We start from the raw sequence: 25,924 nt of genomic DNA on the forward strand, positions 1-25,924 counted from the left end.
CATTAGAGTGAACAGGCAACCTATAGAATAGGAGAAAACTTTTCCATCTGACAAAGGGCTAATATCCAGAATCTACAAGGAACTTAAACAAATTTACAAGAAAAACACAAACAACCCCATCAAAAAGTGGACAAAGGATATGAACAGACACTTCTCAAAAGAAGACATTTATGCAGCCAACAAACATATGAAAGAAAGCTCATTATCACTGGTCATTAGAGAAATGCAAATCAAAACCACAATGAGATACCATCTCACACCAGTTAGAATGGCAATCATTAAAAAGTCAGGAAACAACAGATACTGGAGAGGATGTGGAGAAATAGGAACACTTTTACATTGTTGGTGGGAGTGTAAATTAGTTCAACCATTGTGGGAAGACAGTGTGGCGATTCCTCAAGGATCTAGAACCAGAAATACAATTTGACCAAGCAATCCCATTACTGGGTATATATCCAAAGGATTATAAATCATTCTACCATAAAGACACATGCACACATATGTTTACTGCAGCACTATTCACAACAGCAAAGACTTGGAATCAACCCAAATGCCCATCAATGCCAGACTTGATAAAGAAAATGTGGGCACATATACACCCTGAAATACTATGCAGCCATAAAAAAAGGATGAGCTCATGTCCTTTGCAGGGACATGGATGAAGCTGGAAACCATCATTCTCAGCAAACTAATACAGGAACAGAAAACCACACCCCGCAGGTTCTCACTTAAAAGTGGGAGCTGAACAATGAGAACGCATGGACACAGGGAGGGGAACATCACATACTGGGACCTGTCACAGGGTATGGGGCTAGGGGAGGGATAGTATTAAGAGAAATACCTAATGTCGATGAGAGGTTGATGGGGGCAACAAACCACCATGGCACGTATATACCTATGTAACAAACCTGCACATTCTGCACATGTATCCCAGAACTTAAAGTATAACAAAGAAAAAAAAAGATACACATAGACTGAAAATGAAGGGATGGAAAAAGTTATTCCACGCCAATGGAAAGCAAAAAAGGAGCAGGAGTAGCTGTACTTCTTCTATCAGAAAAAAATAGATTTCAAAACAAAAATAAGAAGACACAAAGAAGGTCATTATGTAATGATAAAGGCGGTCAATTCAGCAAGAGGATATAATGATTACAAATATATATGCACCCAACACTGGAGGACCCAAATAAAGCAAATATTATTAGAGCTAAAGACAGAGATAGACCCAAGCACAGTAATGGCTAGAGATTTCAACACCCTATTTTCAGCATTGGACAGATCACCCAGACAGAAAATCAACAAAAAAAAAATCATCAAACTTAATCTGTACTATAGAACAAATGGACCTAGTAGATGTTTACAGAACGTTTCATCCAACACCTGGAGAATACACATTTTTCTCTTCAGCACATGGATCATTCTCAAGAATAGATCATATGTTAGGTCACAAAACAAGTCTTAAAATATTCAAAAAATTGAAATAACATCAAGGATCTTCTCTGACCACAATGGAGTAAAACTACAAATCAATAACAAGAGGAATTTTGCAAACTATACAAACACATAAAAAATTAAACAGTATGCTATTGAGTGACCAGTGGGTCAATGAAGAAACTAAAAAGGAAACTGAAAATGTTTTTGAAACAAATGATAATGAAAATACAACATACTAAAACCTATGGGGTCAGAGTGAAAGCAGTACTAAGAGGGAAATTTATAGTTATAAATGTCTACATCGAAAAAGAAGAAAAACATCAAATAAATAATGTAATGATATATAGTAAAGCACTAGAAAAACAAGAGCAAACCAAACCCAAAATTAGTAGAAGAAACAATAAAGATCGGAGCAGAAATAAATAAAACTGAATGAAAAAACAATACAAAAGATTAAAGAATGAAAAGTTGGTTTTTTTTAAAAGATAAATAAAATTGACACACCTGTAGCTAGACTGAGAAAAAAAGAAGATCCAAATAAACAAACTCAGAGATGAAAAAGGAGACATTAAAACTAATACCACAGAAAATCAAAGGATCATTAGTGACTGCTATGAGCAACTGTATACCAATAAATCAGAAAATCTAGAGAAAATGGATAAATTCCTAGACATACAACCTACCAAGATTGAACAATGAAGGAATCCAAAACCTGAACATACCAATAACAAGTAACAAGATGGAAGCCATAATAAAAAGTCTCCCAGTAAAGAAAAATCAGTAGCATCTCTATATGCAAACAGTGAACAATCTGAAAAAGAAATTTTAAAACCCCATTTATATTAGCAACAAACAAAATTAACTACCTAGGAATTAAGTTAACCAAAGAAATGAAAGAGCTCTACAATGACAACCATAAAACACTAATGAAAGAAATCAAAGAGGACACCAAAAAATGTGAAGATACAACACGTTCATGGATTGCAAGAATCAGTATTGTTAAAATGTCCATACTACCTAAGGCAATCTACAGATTTGATAAAATATCTATCAAAATACCAACGATATTCTTTACAGAAACAGAAAAGCGATCCTAAAATTTATATGGAACCACAAAAGACCCAGAATAGTCAAAGCTATTCTGAGCAAAAAGAACAAAACTGAAGGAATCATGTTATTTGACTACAAATTATACTACTATTATAGTAACCCAGACAGCATGGTACTGGCATAAAAACAGACACACAGACCTATGGAACAGAACAGAGAACCCAGAAACAAATCCACATACCTACAGTGAACTCATTATCGGCAAAGGTGCCAAGAACACACATTGGGGAAAAGACAATCTCTTCAATAAATAGTGCCAGGAAGACGAGATATCCATACACAGAAGAACAAAACTAGACCCCTATCTCTTGCCATATACAAAAATCAAATCAAAATGGATTAAAAACTCAAATCTAAGACCTCCAACTTGAAACTAATACAATAAAACATTGGAAAAACTCTCCAAAACATTGTAGTGGGCAAAAATTTCTTGAGTAATACCCCATGAGCACAAACACCCAAAGCAAAATGGACAAATGGGATCATATCAAGTTAAAAAGCTCCTGCACAGCAAAGAAAACAATCAACAACATGAAGAGACAACTCAGAGAGAGGAAGAAAATATTTGTAAACTACTCATCAGAAAAGGGATTAATAACCAGAATATACAAGGAGTTCAAATAACTCTTATAATCTTATAATTTGATTAAAAATGAGCAAAAGATCTGAATAGCCATTTCTCAAAAGAAGATATACAAATGACAAACAGGCTTATGAAAAGTGCTCTAGGCCAGGCGCCATGGCTCACGCCTATAATCCTAGCATTTTGGGAGGCCAAGCTCGGCAGGAGGATCACTTGATGTCAAGAGTTTGAGACTAGCCCGGCCAACATGGTGAAACCCCATCTCAGGCCGAGACGGGCGGATCACGAGGTCAGGAGATCAAGACCATCCTGGCTAACCCGGTGAAACCCCGTCTCTAGTAAAAAATACAAAAAAATAGCCGGGCGAGGTGGCGAGCGTCTGTAGTCCCAGCTACTCGGGAGGCTGAGGCAGGAGAATGGCGTAAACCCGGGAGGCGGAGCTTGCAGTGAGCCGAGATCCGGCCACTGCACTCCAGTCTCGGCGACAGAGCGAGACTCCGTCTCAAAACAAACAAACAAACAAACAAAAGAAACCCCATCTCTACTAAAAATACAAAAATTAGCCTGGCGTGGTGGCGAACACCTGTAGTTCCAGCTACTTGGGAGGCTGAGGCACGAAAATCGCTTGAACTCAGGAGCAATTTTTTTTTTTTTTTTTTTTTTTTGAGACGGAGTCTCGCTCTGTCACCCAGGCTGGAGTGCAGTGGTGCGATCTCAGCTCACTGCAAGCTCCGCCTCCCGGGTTCACGCCATTCTCCTGCCTCAGCCTCCCGAGTAGCTGGCACTACAGGCGCCCGCAACCACGCCCTGCTAATTTTTTGTACTTTTAGTAGAGATGGGGTTTCACTGTGTTAGTCAGGATGGTCTGGATCTCCTGACCTCGTGATCCGCCCACATCGGCCTCCCAAAGTGCTGGGATTACAGGCGTGAGCCACCGCGCCCGGCTCCCAGGAGTGATTATTGAACCGCGATTCGGTGAGCTGAGACGGTGCCACTGTACTCCAACCTGGGGACAGAGTGACACTCTGCCTCCAAAAAAAAAAAAAAAAAACCCGACAACACCAAAGAAAAGATGCTCAAAATCACTGATCATCAGAATGCAAATCAGAATGACAATGAAATATTATCTCACCCCAGTTAAAATGGCTTTTAATCAAGACAGGCAGTAACAAATGTTGGCAAGGATGTGGAGAAAAGGGAACCCTTGTACACTGTTGGTGGGAATGTAAATTAGTACAATCGCTATGGAGAACAGGTTGGAGGTTCCTCAAAAAAAAAAACTAAAATTGGAGCTACCATATGATCCAAAAATTGCCTGCTGGTTACACACCCAAAAGAAAGGAAATCAGTATATCAAAACGGTATCTGCACTCCCGTGTTTCTCGCAGCACTGTTCACAATAGCCAAGATTTGGAAGCAACCTAAGTGTCCATCAACCAATGAAGGGATAAAGAAAATGTGGTATATATACAATATGGAGTACTATTCAGCCATAAAAAAAGAATGAGATTCTGTCATTTGCAACATCATGGATGGAAATGGAGATCATTATGTTAAGTGAAATAAGCCAGGCACGGAAAGACAAACTTTGAAAGTCTGCACTTATTTGTGGGAGCTGAAAATTAAAACAATTGAAATGATGGAGATAGACAGTAGCAGGATGGTTTCCAGAGGCTGGGAAGAGTAGTTGATAGGGAAGTAGAGATACTGGGTACAAAAAGTAGTTAGAAAAAATGAATAAGACCTAGTATTTGATAGCACAACAGGACGACTAGAGTCAATAGTAATTTAATTGCACATTTAGAAATAACTTTAAAAGTATAATTGGATTGTTTCTAACACAAAGGATAAGCACTTGGGGAGATGAATACCCCATTTACCATGATATGATTATTATGCATTGCATGCCTATATCAAAGTGTCTCATGTACCCCATAAATATATGCACCTACTATGTGCCCACAAAAATTAAAAAAAGAATCTAATGGAAGACTGTTAATAAGTCAGCTATTTTTTCTATACTTGCTGTCAATTTCAAAGACTTGATGAATATGATATTGAGGTACAGTAATATGCCATAAAAAAATAACCAAACCCTTCAAGTCTTTCACTTTAAAATTTATGATTAATATATAGTTACCTGAGTTGAAAATATGGGTAAAACAAATGAATCAAAATGCTGATGAGAATAATCTTTTTTATCCTCAATAATTTCTTCCCCACACTAACTGTTTTCCCCCACAAGTCTAAGTAGGCTGGGCACAATGGTTCATGCCTGTAATCCCAGCACTTAGGAAGGCCGCGATGGGAGGATCACTTGAGTCTAGGAGTTCAGGACTAGCCTAGGCAACATAGCAAGACTCCATCTATACAAAAATAAAAATAAAAAATTAGCTGTATGGCTGCATAAGCCCATAGTCCCAGTTACTCAGGAGACTGAGATAGGAGGATCGCTTAAGCCCAGGAGACAGAGGCTACAGTGAGCAACAATTGTGCCACTGCACTCCAGCTGGGGTGATAGAATGAGACAGTCTCAAAAAAGGAAAGAAAGGCTAAGAATAAAATTCAGAATAAGCACTTGGTGATTTTGTTTTTCCAGTGTATTTTTCCAGTTTATCTTTATATTGCTGCTAATGATTTCTAAGCAACACAGTCTGAAGGAAAGATACAACAAATATCCATCATTCATTTCTTACTTCCTTTTATGACATACATTCTTATCAAATTATGAACAGACTCTTGGTCAATTTAAGAAACTAAGTCTGACAGCTAACCAAGCACATTTCTCAAGACCGCTGCTCTGGCACTGGTTGTTCCCACCGTGCCTGGGGTTCCCTGAGCCAGGCTGCTCCATGTTGCCCACTCACCTGCATGAGTTCATGGCTTTGCAGAAGATCATTCTCTAGCATCTCCTGGGTAAGGCGCCCCATGGTGCTGTAGAATTCATCTGCTGTTTCACAACATTCTATCTGCCTAGATAAAGAAAGGACAGAAAATAGAACTTGTTTAGGGCATCCATGCTGTGTAACAGTGCATGCTGCAGGTATAAGATATATTGGGCTGGGCATGGTGGCTCATGCCTATAATCCCAGCACTTTGGGAGGCTGGGGCAGGGGGATTGCTTGAGGCCAGGAGCCTCAACGCAGCAAGACCCGATCTCTCCAAATAATTTTAAAAATCAGCTGAGTATTGTGGTGCACATCTGTGGTCCCAGCTACTCAGAAGGCTAAAGCAGGAGGATCACCTGAGCCTGGGAGGCCAAGGCTGCAGTGAGCCATGATAGCACCACTGCAACCCAGCCTGGGTGACAGAGTGAGACCCTGTCTCAAAAAAAGGGGGGGGCAGTGGCCTTTTGCCATCAAATAACTCAAGTTATCAATCAATGAATATCAAAATCCTGATATTCCTAAAGCCCACTGTGGGTGAAACATTTAAAAATACTAAAAGCAACTTTAAGGTACTCGTTTTGGATAAGTCCTGTCATTCCTACTTGGCTCCCCCAGCCTCACAATCCCAGCTGTGGCGTCTTTATTGTTTCCACGGGACACAATCGACACATCAGAATTCCCACCACTGGTTAGAAATCATAACCATGAAATTGGGTACTAAAGAACAATTATCTCCTTTGAGGGAGTCTATTGGTCTTAATCTGCAAACAGTGATATCATTAATATAATAGATTTAAAACCAAACCACAGTAGGAATAAAAGATGAAAATTACAAGAACTGCATCTGCATATTTCATCAGTCCATGGGGAGTTTTCACAGGCAGAATTTTCTGAGTTCTTCTCGGGGTGCTGCTGCTAGTTGGAGATTACACCTTTTCCTGCATTCAGTTCTACATGTAAATAAAGAATCTGACACTCACTTGGCTACCTGTGAGCCAGGTTGGACTTCAATCTTTCTTCTAGAAAGGGGAAAACAGAAGAGCCCAAAGCAAAGAGTACCAGGTATTTCCAATTTATTTATTTATTGTAACAAAGTCTCCCTCTGTCGCCCAGGCTGGAGCACAGTGGTGTGATCTTAGCCTACTGCAACCTCCACCTGTTGGGTTCAATCAATCTTCCTGCCTCAGCCTCCCGAGTAGTTGAGACTACAGGCGTCCACCACAACGCCCTGCTGATTTTTTGTTTTTAGTAGAGATGGGGCTTCACCATGTTGGCCAGGCTGGTCTCAAACTCCTGGCCTCAAGTGATCCACCTGCCTTGGCCTCTCAAAGTGCTGGGATTACAGGCATGAGCCACAGCACCCAGCCTAGGTATTTCCATTTTATATGACAACATTCTTTGTATTGTAGGATAACTCTAGTTTCCCACTAACCAGAAGATATACACTAATGCTGGGGGATTTCTGTAAAGCCATCCAAAATAATATGATTACGGAAAAACCATAGTTCTGGAGTGTTGTTCTAATCCCATTGCCACAATCATGTAAATAAATGAATGCAATAAACTGCTGAAGTATTACTATAAAAGTGTAGAGCAGCCTGTGGGCATGAATGAAAGGTGCTTAAATTTACCCCGGGAGGTAAGGAAGAGAAATAATGTTGAGATGAAATTGTTTTTCAGGCTGACAAGGAAGAATAAGCATTCCAAAGATACAGATGCAGGAGACAGCAGGCCTCATCTGGGGAACTGCAAGTAGCTCCACACAACCAGTGAGACCAGCATGGGGGAAGTGGTTGCAGGACCAGAGGAAGCCAGTGAGAGCTGAGGGAAGAGAGCTACTGAGAGCAGAGAGCAAAGGTCTCACCTGGCAGCTGAGCCTCTACAGAGCATGAGTCACGAAAAGGCTTTAAGTAGGGAGTGAGGGAACAGCTGTGCCCTTTGTAAGGTCTGCCTGGAGGTGGCAAGGCAAATGTGGGTTACCATGGGGAAACCAAGGAGGACATACCACAGTGGGCCAGGCATGGGTGATGAGGGAGGAAACCAAAACAGCAGCAGGGGCAGAGGAGAAAGGACACATAAAGAGATGCTAGTGATAGTGTGCTAATGGTCTACAATTTACATATTCCAGAGTACCCTTGGTGAAGTGAAAGGTAGAAATTCCAAGTTGCAGAAGCCAGGTGAAAGGAGAGGTCCTAGATAACCATATATAAGGCACATGTTACTCAGGTGTACATAAACTGGAGATTACCTATATGCTTTTATGGTTTTTCCAACAGGAAGTTTGTGGGGAAGATTATAGGCACTAGAATCAGAAAGATCCAAATTTAAGTCCCAGTTCTGCTATTCACTGGCTGTGTGACTATGAAACAGCTAATTAACCTTCCTGGGGAAATTTTCTTGTGGAAAAGACAGAGAGAACAACCCTACCTACTTCACAGGGTTATTGGGAGAACTGAATGAGATTATGTGTTTAAACTGCCTAACACAATGGCAGGCACTGCAGACATTTATGATGTATGTCAATGGCCTTTCCTTTCCCTTAACAAGCTGCATGCTCAAAACATACAGAATTGTAATAAGCAAAAACTGACAGAGTTAAAATTCTATCATTCTGATTCATATACCCCTAAACTTCAAAAAGACTAGCCATTTATTATCAGTAGATTCACATTTTTTTTTTTTTTTTTTTTTTTTTGAGACGGAGTCTCGCTCTGTCGCCCAGGCTGGAGTGCAGTGGCCGGATCTCAGCTCACTGCAAGCTCCGCCTCCTGGGTTCACGCCATTCTCCTGCCTCAGCCTCCCGAGTAGCTGGGACTACAGGCGCCCGCCACCTCGCCCGGCTAGTTTTTTTGTATTTTTTAGTAGAGACGGGGTTTCACCGTGCTAGCCAGGATGGTCTCGATCTCCTGACCTCGTGATCCGCCCGTCTCGGCCTCCCAAAGTGCTGGGATTACAGGCTTGAGCCACCACGCCCGGCCAGATTCACATTATTAAAAGCACAGACTCTAGAGCCAGGAAAGCCTGGGCTCAAATTCAGCCCATTCCACTTAGTAATTGGGTGACTTTAGACAATTAACTGAACTTCTCTGTGCCTCAATTCTCACATCTATAAAATGGAGATGACAACAGTGCGTACTTTACAGGATGATGAAGAATACATGAGTTTATACATCCAGAGTAATTAGAGCAGTTCCTGTTCATTGCAAGCACTCAATGAATATTGGCTTTTGTAAGCAGCTATTATTATTTCAACAGTGTGACATCCCTGGAATGATCATAGGAATAAATTCTGATTCTACAGATTAATGGATAGAGGGGAGTAAAACCAGGATCACCTCTTTTCTTCCTGCTCGCTCATGAAGAACCAACACAAAGGCAATTATAACTGGCTCATCATACAGTAAAGCGCTTTACTATTTTAATGTTATAAACCAGCCATGCAGCAACTGGACTATCACACCCAAAGAAACTATCAAAGCTCAAAGGGTTTACAATGTATACAGTAAGTTGGAAATACATGGCTGCAGCAAGAGGTAGTTACTGGGAGGTAATGAGAGATAAGTAAATAGAACACCAAATCCCATACAGATGAATTTATTTACCCAGCTGAAAAGCAATGTACAACAAAACCAAGGCAAAGGAGATAGCTAGGTGATGTTTAAAAATACACACAAGAATAATTTTTTAAGTCCCTGAATTGATAGTTGGTGGATCTTTCTTTGCAAAATTGTTAAAAATGCCAGAAGTCTCCCAGGAAACAACTTACCATAAATACAAAGGCTAGTTAAAAGGTTTTCGAAACAAAACTGTGCCAGTGATTTACTAGTTTTGTGACATATTGTCTATGGGAACCCACTCGTCATTTATAGCTCCAGAAGAGAAATGGTAAAAACTTCACCACTTAATGCTTCTTCCGTTACCCAGAAGGTACGAAATTTATGTAGTAGTCATAATATATCAAAGATGAATGAAAAACACCCTATCTTTTTCAGCCCTGCTACCAGTAAAGAATATAAGCAAAATCTATTTGGTAATATGTTTTGGCAGTGACAGATTCCAACAGAGTATTAATTCTTAATGAAAGGAAAGAAGTTCTATGTGTTCTACCAGGCTAGATACCTTGTTATCTCATTTAATTTTATCACAGCCCTGAAAGGCAGAACAAAATAAAGATTCATCAATAATCCAAATTGTAATATTAACAAATTCACCTACTCCTAACCACATCTTTCAGTTTCTCTGCCACCTAAGTTCCTTTCCCTCTTCCCAACTAGTGTCCACAGAGATGCTGACAAGGAGTGAACCAGCCAGGACACAAGCGCTTGAGGAGGAGCGGGAGAATCTGAAGGCCTAAAGGAGTCTGCCCCCTTCTCCAAAATAGACTGCATGTGCCAGCAATGAGCCTGCTGAGATTTCAGGAGGCTAAAGCAATTTTAAAAGTTCACAACTTTCTGTTTTCACTTAAATATCAATGCTTTACATATTAGAGCACAAAAACTGCTGAAGACCCTCAACATCACAGAACAGAGCAGAATGTGGAACTCACTTACTCTCCTAATTTTGCCCAGATGGCCAGCGACACCCTTAGGATGATTTCTGAACCTTCAAAGAAGACTGAATCCCAGATCTTTAAAACGGTCTGATTAGGGAGGCACGTGGCAAAGAGAGTCAGAAACCACTGCATCGTGAAGACATTTGTAAGTGGGGGCTCATATCCACCTGAAACAAAACAAACACATTCAATTCCTTCAGAACTGATGACTGGCCACATATGCAGATACCCTTTTCTAGTCTTCCATGTCCACTCAGATGTGTTGTATTTCCTGACTGATTTCCTCATATTTCTAAACTCTTGTTCTTTCTTCCTATTTTTCCTGCCATGTTTCTGGAAAAATACAGGTATGCTTTATAAATATGAACTTCACAAAATATTTACAATACTTCAGAAATCTTAATCTAAAACTTACTTTGGCTCTGCCTATTGTAGTGAGCTGAAAATTAAGGAAAAAGTTTTCCTCACCAAAAATAGAAGAAAAAGAAAGGATTTCAGTTTCTCAAAAGCAAAAGCCATCAGATTTTCGAAATCATATAATGCCCACTTATATTCAAATGCTGCTTTGATAAGAATAAAATTGCTCACTATAAATTATCTATCAACTTCTTAAGTTATACATAGTTCTCAGACCACAGTGGAGTTAAACTAGAAATCATTAACAGAAAGATAGTTGGCAAATCCCAAAATAGAGAATAAACATTACATTTAAAAGTATTTCCAACTAAAGATCTGGGGTCCAGCCAATTTTGAAATTTCTGAATTTATTAAAAACATAGTACTCTCTCTTACTTTATGTGATCAGTATGTATTTTTATGTGATATAAAAATTCAAAGGCCGGGCACGGTGGCTCAAGCCTGTAATCCCAGCACTTTGGGAGGCCGAGACGGGCGGATCACGAGGTCAGGAGATCGAGACCATCCTGGCTAACATGGTGAAACCCCGTCTCTACTAAAAATACAAAAAACTAGCCGGGCGAGGTGGCGGGCGCCTGTAGTCCCAGCTACTCGGGAGGCTGAGGCAGGAGAATGGCGTGAACCCAGGAGGCAGAGCTTGCAGTGAGCTGAGATCCGGCCACTGTACTCCAGCCTGGGTGACAGAGCAAGACTCTGTCTCAAAAAAAAAAAAAAAAAAAAAATTCAAATATTTAGAGCGATCCTCCCTCCAAATTATAGCCAATATGTACAATTACCTGAGTGTAAACAAAAAGATGTCTGTTTTCCTATATTCATTTTCTTCCTCCTTACCTATGAACAATGGGAGTATCTTTGTTCACAGACTAGAATCTGAGGTTGTTCCTCACAGCCAAGTGCAAGGCACTTGGGTAAAAACATGTAGCTTACTAAAGTGAGTCTTGACTAGGGGACAGGGAAGATTGGCCTATCCGGAAGCATTATAAAATCCACACAGTTATACTGCAGAGCCAAGTTAAATGAGATTATTCAAATGGCTTAGAAGGAAATGCCTAGAGATACTCAGGTATCTCTGGGTCTGTGGCCTGCTAGGAACCAGGTCACACAGCAGGAGGTGAGCAGCAAGCAAAACTTCATCTGTATTTACAGCCACTCCCCATTGCTCACCACCTCAGCTCTGCCTCCTGTCAGATCAGCAGCACCATTAGATTCTCATAGGAACACAAGGCCTGTTGTGAACTGTGCATGTGAGGGATCCAGGTTTCACGCTCCTTATGAGAATCTAATGCCTGATGATCCATCACTGTCTCCCATTACCCCCAGGTGGGACCATCTAGTTGCAAGAAAACAAGCTCAGGGCTCCCACTGATCCCACATTACAGTGAGTTGTGTAATTATTTCATTATGTATTACAATGTAATAATAATATATATAAAGTACACAATAAATGTAATGTGCTTGAATTATCCTGAAACCATCCCCCAAGCCCTGGTCTGTGGAAAAACTGTCTTCCCTGAAACCGGTCCCTGGTGCCAAAAAGGTTGGGGACCACTGGCTTGGAGGAAACACAACAAACTCCTGACTATTCTGTACACACAGCCAGGGAAGTACAAGCAGTGCGTATAATGACAGCTATGAGCTCAGATACTTCCAAAAACTGGATCATGCCCACTAGATAGCAGTGGCTCTTAGCTACTCTTTCATAATCTCAATGGTTCAGGTAAAACCAGTTTGTACTAAATTGTACCCGTAGCTCAGTTTTAAAGACTCCTGCAAGTTTGGTGCCAGCTTAGAGCAGTTTAACTAGATAGTAAGATGTGTACGTGGTACTCCATCCAGAGTACATCATTTCAGTTGTTGATCTGGTACTAGTATTAGGCTCTTGACTGACTTCCTAACTATGACCAGTTAGAGGTTCAACATGTGGCCTTTTGTTATTTTCAGTTTTGTTTTCATTCTCTAAAAATCTGTTTCATTACACCAAGCTCTTATAATACCTGGAAATATATATTTCCATTCAATGTTTAGACTCATTTGTACAGTGGAATCAGAGAAGACAAATATTTTCAGTTACAAGAGCATTGAATCCTACCTCCACTTTCTTTGTTTGCAGTTCGCTGAAGAGTATCCAGGTGCTGAGATAATTCCGGCAGCTTCATTCTTAAAAGGTCTCTGAAGACAGCCATATCCACAGACAATGCCCGGAGATTATTGACAAAATAGCTTTCGGGAAGTACCTTATCAATAAGGTAAATCATAATCTAAAGAAAAAAAGATAAAGCTTAAGACTGCTTTGTAAAAACTGGGATCCCAACATGTCCTAAAGAGAAAATAAGTATTCAAATAGATAAAACGCTGTTAGCCAAAGCACACTATCCTTAAATGCATCAGTACGAAATGTTCCAGATTTACAAGGCTCTCCTACAGCCTGGCTAGGGAGCGTGTGGCATAATCATCTAAGCAACTCAGACCTCAAGTCTGCTGCTGTCTGAAATTTCTAGATGGGCTGCTAGACCTGAGTTCGGCCCATAAGTAGCTGTGATTATGCAACCCTTAGCATCATTCTGAGAAATGACAAAGCCCAAGCTTGTGCAGCAGCCAGCAGAGCCTCAGCATTGGCTCCTTGGTGTCAGCACAGTTTTACAACCTCAACATGAAAACTAAGAGCAGGCCTATCATAAAACACCCCCACAGAAGCAGCTCTCAAGACTTACTCATCATCGACCTGGGCTATTAGAGCAACTCATGTTGGTTTTTTGTCCACTTCCTGGGAAAATGCAACTATGCTTTGTTTGAACAAATAGTACTTTTCAAAATCTGTATTTCTTTCATAAGGTTGTTATAGAAGTTCTTCAAATTGCTATTTTCATTTTGATTTTTCTACTTGTATTACCTTTCCTAAAATGTCAAGAACCTCTAGAATGACCCAGCCAAACACACATGAGGTCTGTAAGTCAATCCCTGGTTCTTTCCCACCAAACTCTTACCAACAAAAATAGCGGGAACCATGTATTTCCATTCAATGTTTAGGCTCATTTGTACAGTGGAATTGGAGAAGTCAGATATTTTCAGAGTTATAATAGCATTGAATCACTACCTCCACTTTCTTTGTTTGCAGTTCTCTGAAGAGTATCCAGGTGCTAATTCAGGCGGCTTCATTCTTAAAAGGTCTGGCATGCTGTACCTGACCCACTCCCTAAAAGACCAGCTCCTTCCCCAAAGCACCAGAAAAACAAAATTAAGAACAAAATCATAACTGGCTCTATATACATAACGGGCTCTATGTTGGTAGAACAGTAGCTATCTCACATTTTGACATTCAGGATACTGTAAAACTCTATTTCCACCCACCGCCCCCCGCCCAAAAAAAATCTCCCTGCCCTGCCAAGGGCCCATTTTTCCCTCCTCCTCAGCTTATAATTTCTACTTTTCAGGGTCATAGTTTTGAACGAGTCAGTAGGGCAGGGGCATGCTCTCGAGGAGGACCTTCTCCTTTGTTATAAGGTGGCCAGACCCACTGGGCCTTAGCCTTCTTATGTTAGGATAAAATTTACCAGGTAAATGTAACATCATCTTGGAAATAGGAGCTCAGCAACAAGAAAAGGAGTAAATTCTGTCTTTGTGGGGAGAGGAGGTTCTGGGAGGCAGCAGCTGATGAGGAGAGCAAGTTTCAGCATGGCGGAGTACCCTTGCAGGAACCTAGCACTCTATGGATCAGAATTAGAGGAATTTACAGGATCATGAATGCAGACGTAAAGGTCATACACTGACAACTATTGTATTTTTCATCTAAGGATAAGATACGTAGTGCCAAGAAAGATATTTGGTTTTTATTGAGAAATTATGATTCCTCAAAATTACATGAAAACAAGCAAAAAAAAAATCTTCAATTATCATACTAATTCCTGTGACAGTGAAATTCTCTATCTGAAGGCATCTCAATGTCTGATGTGAAGACATAGAGCCAGCTCACTCAAAGCACCCACCACTGTATTTCCAAGGTCAACTCTTAGATCCAAAAAAAAAAAAAGCCAGGCATAGTGGCTCACGCCTGCAACCCCAGCACTTTGGGAGGCTGAGGCAGGAGGATCACCTGAGGTCAGGAGTTTGAGACCAGTCTGGCCAACATGGTGAAACCCCATTTCTACTAAAAACACAAAAATTCGCTTGGTGTGGTGGTGTGTACCTGTAATCCCAACTACTCGGGAGGCTGAGGCAGGAGAATTGCTTGAACCTGGAAGGCGGAGGTTGCAGTGAGCCAAGATCATGCCACTGCACTCCAGCCTGGGTGACAGAGCAAGACTCTGTCTCCAAAACAAAAAAAAAAAGATTTGGCTAAATAATGGGAGAGCTCTGAATTTTTAACAAAAATAAAAGATTTGCTAAGTAAAAACTTAAGTGCTAATAGCAGGAAAAAATGGTTCACCTATTTCTAATAAACTATATATTTCCCTAGTAATTATGACTTGTAGAGTCTATGCTGGAAAAACAGACATACAATATTTTCCTCGACATCAGAAGTGTTTCTTCATGAAGCCAACCTTCCTCTGCGTATTAAATGTCTAAACACAAGATCTATACACTCTTAAAGGATGATCACATCATCTCATTGCATGGAGCTCTTTTTCGTGGGGGCTGAAATATTCAGTTTCTCATCTTTAATCCATATTTGTAAGTGAGTTTTTAATTTCTAGTTTCTCAAGTATTACTGAGCCCTTTCATAATTTGATTGGGATGTACACTTCCTTCCTTGGACGTCTCCATCCCACCCCTAACTTGATTCACTTATTCCAATTGCTCTAAAGAAAATTCCCATTTTATAGTCATACCAATTACATCTGGAAAAAAACTGATGAAAGCTGACAGACTGAGTAAACAAAATTCCTTCTTAATAAAAAACATCTTAAAGTCATGTATTTGTCACTGCCTTCCTCCCTCTCCTACCCGTGCCTTTGTGATGAACAAGTAACTTCAAAGCTGCTTCCTTAAATACATCAATGGAAAAAGTGAGAGGTTGAACACAGATTTAGATCATGTCAAGCTGGATTTATAACTTGTCCACCATGATATGTATAAAACCAAGAGGAACATTTGTTTATTTTTCCACATCACATTAATCAGTGATTGACAGCATCAATGAGGTATTAACCATAGTCAAACACAAGTTGTTGGGAGTAGGGTTATGGCAGGGGTGGTTCTTGAACACGAAGACTAAGTATCTATCTCATACATCACAAAGCATTGCAGTCAAGAGCAGTTTAAAGGTTCAAATATGAATTAGTAACCCCACATTGCCTTAAACAAATAGGCATTAGCCTCCACATTTAAAATGTTTCGTTTCTCATAAGCACTCTATTTCTGGTGACTCACTGACTCACATGCAAACCAATGAGCTTAAATCACTAGTGCCCCATCTCAACACATTTTTAAAATTTAACTAATAAAGGTCCTAGGCATCAAAGATTAAAAGATATTAATGTAAGTCAATTCCATAATGCTTCTCCATGCAAACACTTTCCATAGACACTCACTCTCAATCCAACTCCTCCATATCTTGCTCCAAATATGAAAGAGTAAAGCAGCCCAATAAAGCAATCCAATCAGAATGAAGCATAACTGGTGTGGGAGGCAGTTCTAACACAATACAGTCACACCCTTGTATGAGCCCTTCCCCTTGACTATGAGCTGAACCTGGTGACTGATTTCTAAAGAACAGAACACGGAAATATAGTGGGATGTCACTTCTGATGTTTGGCTACAAATCTGGAACTTAAATTCTTTTGCCTTGCTCACTATCTTTTACTCTCTTGCTCATTTTGGGGGTGCCAGCCACTGGGTTGGGAGATGGAGAGGCCCACATGGCAAGGAACTATAAAAGGCCTCCAGTCAACAGCCAGCAAGGAACTGGAGCCTCAGTCCAACAGCCTGAGGAATTAAATCTTGCCAACAACTACATAAACAAACTTGAAAGCCAATGCCCACCCCCAAATGAGCCTTTAGATGAGACCACAACGCCAACCAACAGTTTAACAGCCACAGCAATGTGTCCTTGAGGCAGTTAGGCTATGCCTAGATTTCTGACGCAAAGAAGCTGTAAGATAATACATGTTTGCTGTTTTAAGCAGCTAATTTGTTGAATAGCAATGAATAACCAATACAATTAATATTTAACTTGCTTTAAAATATGTTGTCTTATAAATGATACTAAACACATAACAATTTGCCTCACAGTTGGCAGCTACATAAGTCTGTCACTTGACATGACTCCAACCTGGAGGAAATGCTATCATAGGTCATTACAAAGGAGTGACAAACACCTTGGAAAAGGATGAGACATCAAGGAAGAGAGATTATAGTTCCAATTTCTCACTCTCAGAAGAATGTCCATTGCCTTTGTTAGAGCCTGCTACTCACTTTCAGGGCGTCCCCTTCATTGCCTTCCATCACTTCCAGAATTAGTGCAGCCAGGATGTTAAAGCCTTGGCAGTACCCAACAGTTTTGTTCCATCGGGCATAGGCCAGTAGCACCCGCTTCAACACAACCCTGTCCTGCTCAGCCTCCTGGCCACAGTAAGAACTACACCCTGTGCGGTGAAGGTCCTAAAATGGAAGGGAAACAACATTTTCAAAAACACAACTCCTAATATTATTTCAAAATAAACCTTATTTTTTGACTCAATAAACAGAATCAAATTATCAACATAAATTTTATTTTTCAAAAATGTATATGTTGTTATACATATGAGCCAAAATGCATTTTTAGCTTTCTTTTTCATAATATTTTGTAATATGCTGTTTAAGAGAGATTTGCAAGGGGAATTTCAGTCAGGCAAATTTTCAACTTAAAATGTTTCCAGGATTACCACAAAAAGTAGCTCAGAATTAATAATAATTACATTATAATTTCATATAAATTGATAATTTGTTTTAATAATATTTCTCAGATAAAACAATAGCCATCACAATACACGTATGAGGGTAACATTCTTCCTTTCTACAAATAAAGTATAATATTTAGCTATCAAAACTCTAAATAACATAAAGGAGTGAAATCAAAATAGCAAAAAATGTGATTATAGAGAGAAAAATCATTCTATTCAAATTATTTTATGAATTTATATAAGAAAGAAATACTTGATATGCTTTAGTGAAGGCAATATCTATAATTTAATTACTAAGCAGGGACTATAATTTTCAAGAGTTGAAGTCATTAACTGACATAAGATTCACTTCAATGAGAAAACAAAAGATCCTCTTAATAAGATGATTGTTACAAAAAGTGCATTGCCTTAATTCACCAGTTAGACAAAAAGGAAACATTTCAAATATGAGATACTTCATCTCTGTGAAACATATTCTAAAATTCCAAATATATAGCTTAAATGTGAATAATGCAAAGGCTTTTTAGTACACAATGTAAAATTGCATAACTTTTTTAGCATTTGTCTGAAACAAACGAAGTTAGAACAGAAAGTAGCTGATTTTAGTTAGTACTTCCTCCTTTAAAAAAATCTCCAAATATGCCAAAACATTAGCCATCTTGAGGTGGCCAAAATTTGGATGAAACAACTTTCCTTTTAAAACCCCAGCTTAGTATCACACTGTAATGTACTCATATAAAATCAAAAACCATGTTCTAGAGCCTTATGTAAGAGGATAATACTGGGATCAAACAGAATCAGTATCCTTGGCTTTTAGCACCAGGCTCTGTTCAACTGTAATAATCCAGGTAAGCAAGCCACTGCCTACACAGCTGGCTTGAACCCACAAGTATTTGGTTGGAAGTAGACCCCACCTCTGAACCTGTCTTTAGAAATGGGCAGTTAAGAAACTATGAAAGACCCTAATAAGAACCAAATGATTCTCATATGAAATATACTTAACTAACTTTTTCAATCAGTGACTTTTATATAAAAATCCAGTCGGCATTATTGAGCCATGATAAAGGGTCCTTCCTATAGTGTGAGGAAGATTAATAAGTTGAATATGAATGAAAGTTCATTCGCAAACATTTTCTTCTTACTGGTAACATTTAAATTTATGCAGACAACACATTGTCAAGGTTCCCCATGGAAAAGCCAATGAAATGAGAAGGCAGAAAATATACAGATATTCAAACCAGAAGGTAGAGATCATTCGATCCTCTGTCCAAAAAGCAACTGGTTCTTAGAGTCTTTCTTCTGTATTAGGATGACAGGCCAAGTTCAGGGGCATTACCTTGACTATCTGAATTCCCATGGAGTCATCATCAGGATTACTCCTTTCATTGAAAGTGAAGCGCATGGTTTTGTCCCAGTCAATGGCTATACTGTGCAAATAATGATCTGCCAAGGTCAACCAAACCTAAAATATTACATAGACAAAGGAGAATGCCAAAGTAGAATATATAATTTCAACTTTATTAGAAAGTAGTTATTGCATTCAACAAGAAAATGGGAAGTGTCCCCTAGACCAGCTTTTGCTCATAAGTAGAAATCTACAAGAGCTTCATGGAAATTTTTGCTTTACTGATTTGTACCATTTAGAGCCTTTCATTTACTCTTTCAATAAATATTTGTTGAGTTCCTACTATGTGTCAAGCAGCAATCCAGGCATTAGGGATACTGTTAGGAAGACAAACCAAGAAGATTTTCAAATTTTATTTCTATTCATTGAATAACCTGTATAATCTCATAAGCTTATTTTACTTGACTCTCAATTGCTCTCCATACTTGGGTAAGAGCCATCTGGTCACTCATGGTGAATGGGGCTTTTTTTCACCATGGAGTGGCTTCTGCCTTTAAACCATCCCTCTCACGCACATACACAAAACTGACAGATGGGCTCCCATAATGAATAAGTTTTTAAAAAGAGCCACTGGATATTTTTACTCCTTTGATTATTTTATCCAGAAAATCTGTTTCTGAAAGTTGTATTTCATAATGTCATTTTTATGAATATTTTGAGGAACCCTCCATTTTCAAATTCTAGAAATACAAAGATTAGGCTTATAAATCAATATCCTAAGCATGTATTTCAAGTTTTGGTATCTAAACATGATTTAGCAGGAATAAACATTGATTCATATATCTGGCCAGACTTCTCTCCTAACCTCAGAAGCATATATCCAAATGCTCACTTGATACCTTCAAATTAGATATCTAATAGGCATCTCAACCTTAACAGATCCAAAACCAATCACTTACTCCACCATCCACCCTACAGACATACATACGCCTGCTCCTCCCATCTGAGTAAACAGTAATTCTACCTCCCAATCACTCAGGCCAAAATCTTGAAGTCATCTTTGACATCTCTTTTATACCTTATATTCAGTCCAACAGGAATTCATGTGAGCTCAGTCTTCGAAATATATCTAGGATCTCCATCTCCACTACCACAACCCTGATGTATCTGTTGCCTGAGCTACTGCAAGTCTCCTACTGGTCTCCCTATTTCAGCCCTTGTCTCTCATATTCTCAAGTCAGTACCCAGAGTAGCCCATTCATCATGTCACTCCCCTGCTCAAAACTTCCCAGTGCTTCCTAGCTCACACGGAGCAAAAGCCCAAGACCTGTGGTAGCCTCCCAGATTCTCCATGATCTGCCACCCCCTCAACCCACCACATTACCTCTATGACTCCCTCTCCTATTTCTTCCCCCTTTGTTCACTGTGCCCCAGCCCCGCCCCACCCCGCCCCATCCCATCTTTGCTTGAATACAACCCAGATGCGAGATGCTCCCACCTGAGGGCTGAGGGTGCTTGCGTTGGCTGTTCCCTCTGCCTGGAGTATCTCCTCCCAGGTAGTTGCATGGCTGGCTTCTCACCTCCTTCAGGGGCCTATTCAAATGTCACCTTGCGATTTAAAATTCCACCTCCTTACCCCTTTTCTCCTAAACGCTCTTTATTTCTCTCTACATTTTTATCCATGGCACTTACTACCATCTGACATACTTTATATTTTATTCATTGTAAGCTCCATGAGGACAAAAAACTTTGGTCTGTTTTTTTCCACTGCTCTATCCCTAGTACCTAGAACATTACTTGGCACAGAATAATCAATAATTATTTATTGCATGAATGAATAATCAAGACAGGTTTTCAAGTAACTAAACCTAGAATATATTTTTGACATTCCAGAGGCTTTAAAGAAGGGCAGAGATGATCCTTCTGTATTCTAGCCCTATGAGTCCCCCTTACCTTTCTCCTCCATTCCTTTGGTATTCCTGTGGATAGCCTGGCAACTGCCTTGAGAGCATCGTACCACTAGGAACAAAGAAGAAATCCCAGGAGGTGATCACAGTGACCTAGATAAGCACTTTTCAATCTTTTTCCCATCTTGACATTCACAGAATGCAATGAAATTTGCACAGCACAATGGGGTAAACAGTCAAAGCTTCTTTCAGACAGAATTGATCAGTCCATGGCTATTACTGTGCCACATCCCATCCCTTGGGCACCCTTAACACATCTGTGACCCCTTTGCAGTACACACAAAATGGCTGGGAAGCTCTGGTTAATAAGCCAAAATATATGTTATGGGGTTCAGAATAATAGACATTATGGTACAGGTGTGAAATTTATTCACTCTAAATTTTTTTCACACATGTACCATTAATAGAAAGTGCAAAATTTGTCATTGCAAATATAAACCCAGGTCACTTGTAGCTCAAAGGCTACTTTACCCGAAATATTTTTGAAGTGACTAGTCTTCATATTCATATCAAAGAACACATTATTTCCAATTTGAGAATATATCTCAATGTGCCTGCCCTGTTGGTACTCCCAAAAGAAGAGTCTTTTCAAAACCAAAGTTACCTGCTGAAAACCATTTTGACCTAAAGATGGCTCAAGAGTGAATTTCAACTTGGTATCAACTCCTGAAAGAGAAATACATAATAGATGTTATTTTTGGAGACTATAACAAGTTATATCAAAAATACAAGTAAAAGCTTGATTCTGCTGAATCATCACAAATTTTTTTAAAGTATGTATCTTTACTAAATTTTAGTCAATTTTGCTAAAAGGTAAGCATATTGATTCTTAAAATAGGAAAATACCTACAGCAATAGAATGTGCCTTACTACACATGATGGTGGTTTACATAGATGCCTGGAGTACCACAAAAACAAAAACAAAAAAATGTTACCGCAAGCTTGGAGTCACACAGTCCTCCATTCAACTTGGTTCCTAGACTGAAACAATTTATCTAACCTATCTCAGTCTCAATTCCTTTTCTTCTTTTTAAGAGACAGAGTCTCAATATATCACCCAGGCTGAAGTATAGTGGCTATTCACAGGCACAGTCATAGCACAATGCAGCCTTGGACTCCTAGGCTCAAGCAATCCTCCCATCTCAGCCTCCCAAATAGCTGGGATTATAGGCACGTGCCACCCCGCACAGCTTATTTTTGTATTTTTTGTAGAAGAGGGGTTCGTCATGTTGGTCAGGGTGGTCTGAAACTCCTGACCTCAAGCAATCCACCTGCCTCAGCCTCCTAAAGTTCTAGGATTACAGGCATGAGCCACTGCATCCAGCCCCACTTTTTAAAGGAATTATTGCTCAAAAGTTCAAGGACCAAGAAATGCCAAATATTATCAATAACGTTAAATTTTACAAATTGCAAAAATCAAATGATGGCATTTTTGTTTCTAAGATTGTTGATAGCAGATTAGGTGTACTGAAAACTTCTCCACAACTTCCACTTCTTAGAGGTTGGTATGAATAGGAACAATCTTTGGAATTTATGAAATAATAGTAAGTAAGCAAGCAGACTGGTCTTTTAAAAAATATGTATATGTGAAGTCAAGAAGCTGGAAAGAGATGTAGCTGATTTTTGCAAGCCCATGACAGTATGTAGGTATTCTTCTTGGAACCCTGGAAGAGCACTGTAAATGCATGAGTCGGGTCCTAGGTTTCCAAAGTAAGCTGTGACAGAGAATCCCAGGCATCCAATCTATGCCTTGATATTTCTTTTTAAAGCTTCAGGGCCATAACCATACTCTGCCTGGACAGGTAAGTTTTTTTTTCTCCGAAGGAATATTAAGTACCCCATGGATCCGCCTCTCTCTGAGGTGGTTTAAACGAAGTCCTGCCCAAACGTAGAAAGGTGATACAATGGCCACAGGAGTGTTTCCAGCCCAGCGCACACTTTAAGGCACGTTGAAACAAGACCTAGAAGTGAGGTTGCTGTCCAGACGCGAGGTGCTGAATGGAGGAGCCTATATTCATGACGTTTGCTTGATAACAAAGACCAGGAAATTTGGTCCCGCGCTGACATTCTTGCCGCACTACAAGGATTCCCTGTATGTCTGACCAATGTGCTCTTCTAACTTTTCCGGGGCACCTGCTGGGCATCATGCCGATTGCCTTCCCATAGTGAAACCCAGTAGGGGTTAGTTGGCCAAAACCACAACTATCCTCTCATGATCAAAAATGAGCAAGAGGATTTAACTGAAATTGATTCGCCGCCTGCATGCAAAAGCTTAAACCAGGTCACTTTCACCCCCCTTTTCTTCTAACAGAATACGGGCAGAGAAAAGGTTTATGTTTCATCTGATAATCACGGCTATTCCGGATTCAGAAACACAAAACGTTTACTTTTAACGTGGGAAGGAGATTTAAAAAAAAAAAAAAAAAAAGAGGTAAAGGAAGATGGTGAAGAAAGACTACAGCCTCTGCAACTAGACACTTCCTAGGGGAGAAAAACAAAGAAACCACGAGGTTGGGAAAGGCAGAGCCGCATCCCACCCTTTGGGACTCGGCGCCTCGATTCTCCTGCGGCACTAAAGCAGGTCCCCAAGGCGCTGGGGGGGGTGGGGACCAGAGACCGCCAACCCGCCTGGAGCCCAGCTGGTGCCACTCCAGGGAACAGGTGAGCGCCAAGCACCAGTGAGAGTACAGCCAACTCCCTCTGCGGCCACTCCTTGCCAGAAACCTCCGTGCCCAGGAGCCCGCGCTAGGGCTGGGATCTTAAAATCCCGGGGAGGGATGCCTGGCGATAGAGCAGACGCGGAGTTATGCAGCCTGGAGAAGCAGGGATGGGTAAACACAGGCTGACGGCAGGAAGGGCCTTGCCTAGCACGGCCAGGCTCGTTCCCGGACCTCACCTATGAAAAGGATCTCCTGCTGCTCCCCACCCACACTCACAAATTACAGGCTCCAGTTCAAGCTGACCCCGGCACTCACGCTGAAGGGACGCTTGGGAAAATAACACCCAATTTTGCCTTTGCAGTCACTGCCTTCCCCTTCCGACCTCCAGTGTCAAACCTGTGCCTCTCTCCGCCCCCACCTCTCTCAAGGTCTGGCTTCCTGCGAGCCTGGAACACAATAGGTGGTGCGGCCTCTGATGGCCCGGGCAGCCACCCGCACTTCCCCGCCACGCGGAGAAGGCCGAGCGCATAGGCCGCAGGGTGGGGGTCCGCGGGCAGTGGGTGGAAAAAGAGGGTTCTCCGTGCCTGGGGAGGCCGCTGCCCCGCCCAGGCCCCCATCTGCCCTCTGCCCTTCCAGACCGATTGCGCCCTGCAGGTGCCAACGCAGTGCCCAGCACCGGGTGGCAAGCGGACTCTCCCCGGTGCTCCCCGGCCTAGACGGAGTCAGGCTAAGACAGAAGCGCGGGCAGCCCCAGCGCTACTTTCCAGCGCCCCATCTGCAGCCCTGGGTCCTCACCCGGCTCCAGGGTGCAGAGCAGCCGGGGCGCGGTTCGGGAAATGCAGCTGCGCTTCTTGAGCACATTGCTCAGTATGGTGCCCACGCCGCCGCCCTGCCGCTTCAGGCATCTCCCCCCGCGCCTCAGAGACCCGGTCAGCTTGTCCTGCCGCATCCAGGAGCGCCCCAGGCTCTGGCGCGGCCACCGTCCGTCTCGGTCCCCGCTGCCTCACCGGCTGAGCGGCTGCGCTCGCGGAGCTGGGTGAGTGTCTGCGGCTGACCGGCCCTTGGGAGCAGGGAGCGCACAGCCGATGCTGGAGGGTCACGGGGACTTGCGGGGCACCGCGGGAGCCGCCGAGCACAGGGAAGCCGCCGGCATCTGCAGTGCGGAGCCTGCAAGGCTGAGGCAGGAGATCGCTCAAGGCGGGGAGGGCGGGAGCGAGTGAGCGAAAGAGCGAGCACGCGGGAGACGGAGGCGGCGCGCCCGCCCCCAATCCCTGCACCGCCGTGCGCAGGCGGGGCGGCCCCAGCTCCCCCGCGCCCAGGAGCGCCAGAAACAGGGGGCCGGTGGGCGAGCAACTGCATTTGGGGACCAAAAGCAGAAACAGAGATGTCCGCGCTTCTCCCAAGATCTGGGAGGGAACAGAGAGAGCACCAAGGAGCGTCAGTCTCAGGGGCAGAACACCCGCGAAGGCAAGTGTCCTCTCCCTCCTCCGAGCAGCCTCAGAAGGGACGGTGACCCAGCCACAGGCAGCGAGGCACATGCTTCAGCCCGAAATGCGTTGAATTATTTCCTGTCAGATTAGAGGCGCGGAGAAAATGAAGAAAAAACATGATTGTTTCTTTTAGAAAAATGGGCTTCCAGAAAAAAGTGTTCCCATTTCAAGCAGTATTAAAAAGTATTAGTTCCTCATCTCTCCAGCCAGACTTCAGTAGTTCTGAACTACTGCCCATCATTATGGTTTAAAAAAAAAAAAAAAAAAGTCATTCTCAAACAGTAATATTCACCAATGGAATATTTACCATTAAAATGGATGAAAGAAAGGGTGTGGGGGGAAGATATAAAAGTATTTGTGTTTGCTAATATTTATAAAAAGAAACATTAGATGGATAAACCAAAAAACAAATTAGAAACTTGTATGGGAGAAGGAATATCGTGGAGGAGACAAGAACGGAAAACTGAGTCCTCTCTTGATGTGCCTTCTGCAGTTTTGGCTCTGGAATAACATAATATTAACAAATTAAAATTTTTTTTAAAAACCCAGGATGATGGAGCAGCATGCCTATAGTCCCAGCTACTTGGCAGGCTGAGGTGG

At 41.4% G+C, this 25,924-nt stretch overlaps 1 protein-coding gene across 5 annotated transcripts in view; it reads right to left on the reverse strand.

Moving 5' to 3' along the window:
* The window catches only part of LOC105473454 (TBC1 domain family member 30), a 112,534-nt gene that overhangs the window by 30,073 nt on the left and 56,537 nt on the right, over positions 1-25,924 (reverse strand). For 2 of the 5 annotated variants that reach the window (XM_024790212.2, XM_011727278.3), the window contains exons 1-8: positions 24,630-25,012; positions 21,779-21,840; positions 21,161-21,226; positions 19,199-19,324; positions 17,396-17,581; positions 13,074-13,242; positions 10,566-10,734; positions 5,995-6,100 (exon numbers count right to left, since the gene is read on the reverse strand). In XM_024790212.2, the coding sequence (XP_024645980.1) occupies positions 5,995-6,100; positions 10,566-10,734; positions 13,074-13,242; positions 17,396-17,581; positions 19,199-19,324; positions 21,161-21,226; positions 21,779-21,840; positions 24,630-24,783 (1,038 nt within the window). In that variant the 5' untranslated portion in view covers positions 24,784-25,012. Of the gene's footprint in view, positions 1-5,994; positions 6,101-10,565; positions 10,735-13,073; positions 13,243-17,395; positions 17,582-19,198; positions 19,325-21,160; positions 21,227-21,778; positions 21,841-24,149; positions 24,169-24,629; positions 25,013-25,924 lie in introns of those variants that run through there. The other 3 variants (XM_011727276.3, XM_024790211.2, XM_071071501.1) reach the window with 2 other exon arrangements.

This window comes from Macaca nemestrina, chromosome 10, assembly GCF_043159975.1.
Source record: "Macaca nemestrina isolate mMacNem1 chromosome 10, mMacNem.hap1, whole genome shotgun sequence".
Taxonomy (NCBI): Eukaryota; Metazoa; Chordata; class Mammalia; order Primates; family Cercopithecidae; genus Macaca; species Macaca nemestrina.